The 10,075-nt window shown below is 42.7% G+C and overlaps 1 protein-coding gene across 1 annotated transcript in view; it reads left to right on the top strand.

Moving 5' to 3' along the window:
* Window positions 1-209: 209 nt before the first annotated feature.
* Window positions 210-10,075, top strand: part of LOC126203471 (fatty acid-binding protein, muscle-like) — an 89,558-nt gene continuing 79,692 nt past the window's right edge. The window contains exon 1 of the mRNA XM_049937787.1: window positions 210-346. Within this exon, the coding sequence (XP_049793744.1) occupies window positions 211-346 (136 nt within the window). The 5' untranslated portion in view covers window position 210. The remainder of the gene's footprint in view (window positions 347-10,075) is intronic.

The following is a 10,075-nucleotide window of genomic DNA, read 5'->3' as shown; positions in this document are numbered from 1 at the left end:
CGTGAACAGTATATGCCTGAGGGAGGATGTACGTCGTTACACGTTGATATCACTCAAATTTCAGGTTCCAGCGCACTGTGTTTTACCTATCTGATAACACAGTTATCTAATCGTACTTCCTGTTTTGCAGAGAAGTAAGGCAGCTACACAGCTATATATTCAGGTGCAGCTCCGCGCAACTTGTTAACATCCATTGTTCACGTGTCCATCATGACTCTTGGTTCAGCGGTAGAATCTTCCAGCGACGCCGTCTCCAACCGTGAATCGATGAAACAGTTCTCTGGAATAATATATAAACTTGACGTTGACACTCAAGAGAACGTGGAGGACTTAGTCTACGAAATGGGTGAGTGACACGCCTTTGCATAAACTACGATTGCTGACAACTGCAGGCCGAAGTGCTGCAGTGTAAATCACTTCATGAATAAACTTCCAGTGTTTCCGATTCCTCTCCACTGACAGCTGTGTGGCGTTCATATGAGGCCCCACGTTTTGTATTTCTGTTATATCGGAGAATCCTCTGCCACTTCTGCTGTCTACGAACATTTACTGGAAACCTACATAATGCTTCTTAGTTTCGCCTAAGGCGCTTATTGTCAAGTTGTCGGGAAGATAGTTATAAACCGAACTGTTATCTTTCCAAATTATATTCTTCTGATCTCGTAATTACCACCGCCCTAGAAAAAATTGTGTCTGTTATGTTGTTGAACTTGCATTTGATGTTGTACAGACACCCACACATTCACGTCACACAATTTTTATTTTGATAACCACGTGTAAAATGCTACGAAGCAGTAGGAAAAGAGAACAATGGAAGTTTAATAATAGAGGAGACTTGATATTTTTTAGAAGGGTTTCCAAAATCGGCGATACATGAATTTGTTCTCCAGCGTTTGGCGTTCTTAAGAAATAGGCTTAACAGCAGATAACGAAAGTACAGTGTATCTGAAAAATAAATCCCTAGTTTTAATGTGCCCTAGAATCTGTACAAGATGACATACACTATTCTAGTTTGTGGTGTTTGATTCAGCAACTGGCCAAATTTGGCTCCCCTGTAGTTGGCTGGTCTGCTTGACCTTGAGGCGGCACCAGTGCTCTTCTTGCCCTCTGTTCCTTCAGTTCAGTCCTGGCGTGCGTGCAATGCAATGCAGAGCAACTGAGCAACCATGTGTGCTCCGCAACAGAAAGCGCAGTGTGTTATTTGGCTTGTGAAAACTGAGTCAGTTATAACAGTGCAATGTAATTTTAGACGTCAGAATGGTGGTGAACCACCTACAGCAAAAACTATCCGTCAGTGGCTAAAGTCTTTCAAGGAAAACGGTAGTGTTTTAAAAGTAAAATCACCAGGTAGACCGAGAATTTCTGAAGACATTGTTGAACAGATCCGTGTTTCGTGTGTTAGGAGCCCGAAGAAATCATTTGCCAGACGTAGTCTACAATTAGGAGTGCCTATATGTACTGTGTATGATGTGCGTAAAAAACTTAAGTTGTACGGCTACAAATTGTAGCTGTTACATGAAATAAAACCTATTGATAAAATCGAAAGGTATGAGTTTGCTGTTGACTTTCTACACAGAATTGGTGATCAGAGACATCAATCATTTATGAGAATGAATTGTCGTGGCGGTTGGGACAGTTACATTTGAAATGTTTGTGAATACGTGGCGAGAAGTGGAATATCCTCTCGATGTATGCAGGGCAACAAATGGCGTCCACGCTGAAGTCTATTTACATTAAACAAAACTTGAAGGAATTCTCTTTCATGATATGTACTCATTGATATAATTTTTCGTTAATTTCCCTATTAAATTTATACTTAAAACTACAGAGTTCTTTTTCAAACAGCCTGTATATATAGATCTCTAAGAACGAAAAAGTATCACAGAGGCTGAGGAAACTTAAATGATAAATTCTTGTGTTTGTGATTACCTATAGCTTGCAGATATGGAAAATATGTCATGTTATTACACCTTTACTTAATTCATTGTATTAGTGTAGGAAGTACATACCCATCAGCGGCAACTTATACAGTGCCGAAAAAAAAAGATTAGTACATCTGGAAAGACGACGTCGATTTTATTCGGATGACGGCATATGCCACCTGAGGGGTGGTGGAGGAACAGATAATAGTTTCAACGCCGTTCGCCAACAATAGTATAGTGTCATAACTAACGGAGCGCCATCTGTGTCTTCCCTTTAATAGGTGACACCCACAGCCAGAAGGCTCAGTGTGGTTCAAACGTTTGAAGGAAGCAGTCAAACATGACGAGATCACCCAGGAAATATCACCAAAACATTCCCCTCGCCATAACACTCCCTCCTGCTTTCAGGGAGTTTGGTTTTAGACGATTCAAACCGAACACGCCAACGCCCATCTGTCTGATGGAGCATAAGACTCTATTCATTTGAAAAGACCACCTATCGCCACTCAGTAAACGCCCAGATGCGGTATTTGCGTGCAAATTCCAGCCTTCGACGTCGATGAACCAGGCGCTAGCTGCTGAAGCCCATGCGCAACAAGGTTAGCTGAACGGCCGTTGAGGAGACTGTCGGTAGCCCTTTGGTTCATCTGGACAGTCATGTCTCCGCAATATCCTTTCTTCCAGGAGTGCTAGTTCTGCAAGGTTCGCAGCAGAGCTACTGTGAAGTTTGGAAGGTAGGAGACGGGGTACTGGCGGAAATAAAGCTGTGAGGATGGGGCGTGAGTCGTGCTTGGGTACCTCAGTTGGTAGAGCACTTGCCCGCGAAAGGCAGAAGTCCCGAGTTCGAGCCTCGGTCCGGCGCGCAGTTTTAATCTGCCAGGAAGTATTTTACTCTTATTTTATTACAATGATCATTTCTCTGTATGTAGGTCGGTGTTAACAAAATTTTTCCGCATTTTGAAGAAAACGTTGGAGATTGAAATTATGGCAATATACCTTAGTACAACGATAAACGCCTTTATTTTAATGAATGACATCCCAGTTCGCTTATCATATACGTGGCACTCTCTGCCCTGTTTCGCGATAGTACAGAACGGACTGCCCTCCTTTGAACTTCTCCAATTTTCTCCGTCGATCCGAATAGTTCCGACTTATTTAGTTGAATCTGCAGCCTTTAAGTTTATGTGGTTTATCACATAACCGAAATTTAACGAATTCCTTTTGGTACTCATGTGGATGCACTCACACTTTTCATTATTTAGGGTCATCTACCACTTTTCGAACCATATAGATATTTTGTCTATATAATTTTCCAAATGGTTTTGACCTTCTGATGGCTTTCCAGACAGTAAATGACAGCTCCATCTGAAAACAATCTAAGAAGGTTTTTCTCCTAAATGGTTTATACAGATTAGGAAGAGCAAACAGCCTGTATCACTTCCTTCGGGAACGCCAAATATCACGTTTTATTCGATGACTCTCTGTCAATTACTACGAACTGTGATCTTATCGACAGGAAATGTCGAATCCAGTTGCACGACTGAGACGATACTCCATATTCACGCAATCTATGCTTATAAAAGGCAATGTCTTGTCTAACTCATCATCAACCAGATCAAAGCGCTGAGGATAAAAACCTGAAATCTGGACAGAGTTTTGATCGTACACTGTAGGCGTCGCTAAGAATGGATTTTTCGGAATTCCACCCCTAACGGTTTTTGGAAATATGTCGCTATTAAGTCAATTTTGAAGACAGAACCACGAAAATTGGTATTTGTTTTCTCGATCAGAAATCTTTTGTAAAAATTGAAAAAACCACAAGCTGCTGTCAAAAAGATACACAAAAATATGAAATTCACAATTGAAGGAGAACAGTATAAAAAACAGTAAACATCTGATTGAAATTTACTGTAAACCAACAGCAACTGACATTATTCCCCAATCCTCGAACGACCCACCCTCAATAAAGCAAGCAGCACTCCGGCACATGATACATAGACTGAACAGAATGTCACTCAACAAAGAAAACTACGAAAAAGAACTTGACACAATAATGCAGATAGCCAAAAACAATGGTTTCAATAGTAACATGTCACAAAGAACAACAACGAAATTGAAGGAGAAATGAAAACAGAAAACCACAGGCAAAAACACAACAGAACCAAACACAATCACAAATACTCAGTACCATAACAACTACACAAAATAATCAGGAAAATATAAGAGAACACAGAATATGGTACGCAATGATACACAGACACAAACTCACAGACAAAATCACAAAGATTTTCGAAAGACTGGGCGTAAAAACAGAATACACAACAAGCAATTCTGTCCAAAAATATACCACTAAACTGGCAAAGGACATAGATATATACCAGCAAGCAGGTATATATCGGTGACAATACAAAATCTGTGATGGAAATTTAACATTTGTGATATGAGTGAAAAAGCAGTATATGGACAAATAGACAATACATTTGATGGCAAGCTAACACTTGGTTTAAGAATCATGATAGAAGGTTGTATACATGGAAGAACCCTGGAGATACTAAAAGGTATCAGATAGATTATATAATGGTAAGACAGAGATTTAGGAACCAGGTTTTAAATTGTAAGACATTTCCAGGGGCAGATGTGGACTCTGACCACAATCTATTGGTTATGACCTGTAGATTAAAACTGAAGAAACTGCAAAAAGGTGGGAATTTAAGGAGATGGGACCTGGATAAACTGAAAGAACCAGAGGTTGTTCAGAGTTTCAGGGAGAGCATAAGGGAACAATTGACAGGAATGGGGGAAAGAAATACAGTAGAACAAGAATGGGTAGCTTTGAGGGATGAAGTAGTGAAGGCAGCAGAGGATCAAGTAGGTAAAAAGACGAGGGCTAGTAGAAATCCTTGGGTAACAGAAGAAATATTGAATTTAATTGATGAAAGGAGAAAATATAAAAATGCAGTAAATGAAGCAGGCAAAAAGAGATACAAACGTCTCAAAAATGAGATCGACAGGAAGCGCAAAATGGCTAAGCAGGGATGGATAGAGGACAAATGTAAGGATGTAGAGGCTTATCTCACTAGGGGTAAGATAGATACTGCCTACAGGAAAATTAAAGAGACCTTTGGAGAGAAGAGAACCACTTGTATGAACATCAAGAGCTCAGATGGAAACCCAGTTCTAAGCAAAGAAGGGAAAGCAGATAGGTGGAGGGAGTATATAGAGGGTCTATACAAGGGCGATGTACTTGAGGACAATATTATGGAAATGGACGAGGATGTAGATGAAGATGAAATGGGAGATACGATACTGCGTGAAGAGTTTGACAGAGCACTGAAAGACCTGAGTCGAAACAAGGCCCCCGGAGTAGACAACATTCCATTGGGACTACTGACGGCCTTGGGAGAGCCAGTCCTGACAAAACTCTACCATCTGGTGAGCAAGATGTATGAAACAGGCGAAATACCCTCAGACTTCAAGAAGAATATAATAATTCCAATCCCAAAGAAAGCAGGTGTTGACAGATGTGAGAATTACCGAACAATCAGTTTAATAAGCCGCCGCTGCAAAATACTAACACGAATTCTTTACAGACGAATGGAAAAACTAGTAGAAGCCGACCTCGGGGAAGATCAGTTTGGATTCCGTAGAAACACTGGAACACGTGAGGCAATACTGACCTTACGACTTATCTTAGAAGAAAGATTAAGGAAAGGCAAACCTACGTTTCTAGCATTTGTAGACTTAGAGAAAGCTTTTGACAACGTTGACTGGAATACTTTCTTTCAAATTCTAAAGGTGGCAGGGGTAAAATACAGGGAGCGAAAGGCTATTTACAATTTGTACAGAAAGCAGATGGCAGTTATAAGAGTCGAGGGACATGAAAGGGAAGCAGTGGTTGGGAAGGGAGTAAGACAGGGTTGTAGCCTCTCCCCGATGTTATTCAATCTGTATATTGAGCAAGCAGTAAAGGAAACAAAAGAAAAATTCGGAGTAGGTATTAAAATCCATGGAGAAGAAATAAAAACTTTGAGGTTCGCCGATGACATTGTAATACTGTCAGAGACAGCAAAGGACTTGGAAGAGCAGTTGATCGGAATGGATGGTGTCTTGAAGGGAGGATATAAGATGAACATCAACAAAAGCAAAACGAGGATAATGGAATGTAGTCGAATTAAGTCGGGTGATGTTGAGGGTATTAGATTAGGAAATGAGACACTTAAAGTAGTAAAGGAGTTTTGCTATTTGGGGAGCAAAATAACTGATGATGGTCGAAGTAGAGAGGATATAAAATGTAGACTGGCAATGGCAAGGAAAGCGTTTCTGAAGAAGAGAAATTTGTTAACATCGAGTATAGATTTAAGTGTCAGGAAGTCATTTCTGAATGTATTTGTATGGAGTGTAGCCATGTATGGAAGTGAAATATGGACGGTAAATAGTTTGGACAAGAAGAGAATAGAAGCTTTCGAAATGTGGTGCTACAGAAGAATGCTGAAGATTAGATGGGTAGATCACATAACTAATGAGGAGGTACTGAATAGGATTGGGGAGAAGAGGAGTTTGTGGCACAACTTGACCAGAAGAAGGGATCGGTTGGTAGGACATGTTCTGAGGCATCAAGGGATCACCAATTTAGTGTTGGAGGGCAGCGTGGAGGGTAAAAATCGTAGGGGGAGACCAAGAGATGAATACACTAAGCAGATTCAGAAGGATGTAGGTTGCAGTAGGTACTGGGAGATGAAGAAGCTTGCACATGATAGAGTAGCATGGAGAGCTGCATGAAACCAGTCTCAGGACTGAAGACCACAACAACAACAACAACATTTGATGGCAGACACAAAGTCCATATGATGGCCTGGAAGTATGGGACAAACCACTTCACATTTACAGAACACCTAAGAGAACACAATCACAAACCAACCTCTAGAGAAGAAGACATGACAACAACCAGAATCAACAATAAAAAAATCTCCTAACTCTGCAAGAAAATTATCGCACACAAAAAGCCGAAACAGAAAAGAAAATCGTGCTGAATGATCAAATATATGTGACAGCCACCTTACTGTTTAATTAACAGCTAAAATAATAAACACTCCAACAGTGCATTATTATCGTAAAAATACCCCCCTACATTTTTCCACTCACTCAGCGATAAACCCCTCCACAAAACATTTGAACCAAAACTTACATCAACTGAGCACCAGAACATTCAACCACTGTCTGACAGCTATTACATTCATATTTAACTTTCTACGACTCGCCCTGAATAACCACTGACACAACCACGAACGCCCCACCCACACCTACACAAACACAAAATCATACACGTACACTCTCCCGGTCTCTCTCTCTCTCTCTCTTTCTCTCTCTCTTACACACACACACACACACACACACACACACACTGCACACGCAGACGCACACACACATAACACAACAACTCATAACACACGTCTACACACACACACACAAACACACACACACAGAGAGAGAGAGAGATAGAGAGAGAGACAGAGAGGTATAAAAAGAACAGACGCTAGTTTACAGAATATACACTCCTGGAAATGGAAAAAAGAACACATACTTGCTCCGGACACTGCGAGAGGGCTGTACAAGCAATGATCACAGAGAGGTATAAAAAGAACAGACGCTAGTTTACAGAATATACACTCCTGGAAATGGAAAAAAGAACACATACTTGCTCCGGACACTGCGAGAGGGCTGTACAAGCAATGATCACACGCACGGCACAGCGGACACACCAGGAACCGCGGTGTTGGCCGTCGAATGGCGCTAGCTGCGCAGCATTTGTGCACCGCCGCCGTCAGTGTCAGCCAGTTTGCCGTGGCATACGGAGCTCCATCGCAGTCTTTAACACTGGTAGCATGCCGCGACAGCGTGGACGTGAACCGTATGTGCAGTTGACGGACTTTGAGCGAGGGCGTATAGTGGGCATGCGGGAGGCCGGGTGGACGTACCGCCGAATTGCTCAACACGTGGGGCGTGAGGTCTCCACAGTACATCGATGTTGTCGCCAGTGGTCGGCGGAAGGTGCACGTGCCCGTCGACCTGGGACCGGACCGCAGCGACGCACGGATGCACGCCAAGACCGTAGGATCCTACGCAGTGCCGTAGGGGACCGCACCGCCACTTCTCAGCAAATTAGGGACACTGTTGCTCCTGGGGTATCGGCGAGGACCATTCGCAACCGTCTCCATGAAGTTGGGCTACGGTCCCGCACACCGTTAGGCCGTCTTCCGCTCACGCCCCAACATCGTGCAGCCCGCCTCCAGTGGTGTCGCTACAGGCGTGAATGGAGGGACGAATGGAGACGTGTCGTCTTCAGCGATGAGAGTCGCTTCTGCCTTGGTGCCAATGATGGTCGTATGCGTGTTTGGCGCCGTGCAGGTGAGCGCCACAATCAGGACTGCATACGACCGAGGCACACAGGGCCAACACCCGGCATCATGGTGTGGGGAGCGATCTCCTACACTGGACGTACACCACTGGTGATCGTCGAGGGGACACTGAATAGTGCACGGTACATCCAAACCGTCATCGAACCCATCGTTCTACCATTCCTACACCGGCAAGGGAACTTGCTGCTCCAACAGGACAATGCACGTCCGCATGTATCCCGTGCCACCCAACGTGCTCTAGAAGGTGTAAGTCAACTGCCCTGGCCAGCAAGATCTCCGGATCTGTCCCCAAGTGAGCATGTTTGGGACTGGATGAAGCGTTGTGTCACGCGGTCTGCACGTCCGGCACGAACGCTGGTTCAACTGAGGCGCCAGGTGGAAATGGCATGGCAAGCCGTTCCACAGGACTACATCCAGCATCTCTACGATCGTCTCCATGGGAGAATAGCAGCCTGCATTGCTGCGAAAGGTGGATATACACTGTACTAGTGCCGACATTGTGCATGCTCTGTTGCCTGTGTCTATGTGCCTGTGGTTCTGTCAGTGTGATCATGTGATGTATCTGACCCCTGGAATGTGTCAATAAAGTTTCCCCTTCCTGGGACAATGAATTCACGGTGTTCTTATTTCAATTTCCAGGAGTGTATTTTGTTAGGTTCGCGGCGACATGTATGTAAACTATGAGACATCAAGAAGTGAACTTTGATGGCCAAACATTTAATGAAACGCAATGTGTAAAATTCCTTGCGGTCCAGTGGGACAACAAGCTGAAACATAATGAAGAAATAGCTGAACTAATCAAGAAGTTAAGTTAAACACGTTTTGTTCTTAAAAGCACTTATCATAATGGACACCTAAAGTGAAGAGAAAAATATTTTTTTGCATATTCTCACTCTTCGTTGCCTTGTGGAATTATCTTTGTAGGTTGTACACCTAGTGTAAACAGAGTGTATATTAGCAGTAGCAAGCTGTAAGAAGACTATGTAAAACACATAACCAAATACCTCGCAGAAAACATTTTAAGTCTCTTGGAATTCTTACACTAACGAGGGAAACCCGCCATACATCTCTCACTGATGCGGTGGACACTTGGCTGGTTTATAGCAGGATGAAAATAAAGTGACACGTATTTTGGCTTAGGTGCCAACGCGCAGTAGCTTCCAAAAAAATGATGATCAAAGTTTCGAAGCGACTTCGCCAGGCTACTCGCGCGGCTTCGACTCCAGTGCGATGGTAATACAGTAGCTAAATAGCAGATATCCGAAATTTTGCTACCCGTGTTCAAAACCAATCTTATGTTTCTGTTCGTAAAAATAAGTGACATCAATATTTGTGTGACATCGTGATACATCATGGAATTAATGGCAAAAAAAACAAAGATTTCAAATCTTTTTAAAAATAGATTGTATCACACAACTGACAGGGATTAACGCCTTCCAAAAAACTGCTACCGACAGATTTCGTTTGTCTCGAAAAAACTGGTTACCTGTTTGGTCCTAGAGTCCATCACAATGTAAACCATGTAAAGGAAAGACATTAGAACGTGCATGTAGTAACCGCAGCATTGGAAAAGTGACAAAAGAAACCTATAATCAGATTCCGTAGATACTTTGCAACGTTGTCTAAAAATGGACCCGGTTCTGCACATTATTTACTCGTGAGATGGGCAAAACGATTCCTCCTTATACGAAGAGCTGTTTGTCGACTTAATCGGAATATAGATATGTCCATTAAAAG

Source organism: Schistocerca nitens, chromosome 9 (assembly GCF_023898315.1).
Source record: "Schistocerca nitens isolate TAMUIC-IGC-003100 chromosome 9, iqSchNite1.1, whole genome shotgun sequence".
Classification (NCBI taxonomy): domain Eukaryota; kingdom Metazoa; phylum Arthropoda; class Insecta; order Orthoptera; family Acrididae; genus Schistocerca; species Schistocerca nitens.
The sequence above is the reverse complement of the archived record's forward strand: the minus strand, read 5'-3'. Positions and strand labels throughout refer to the sequence as shown.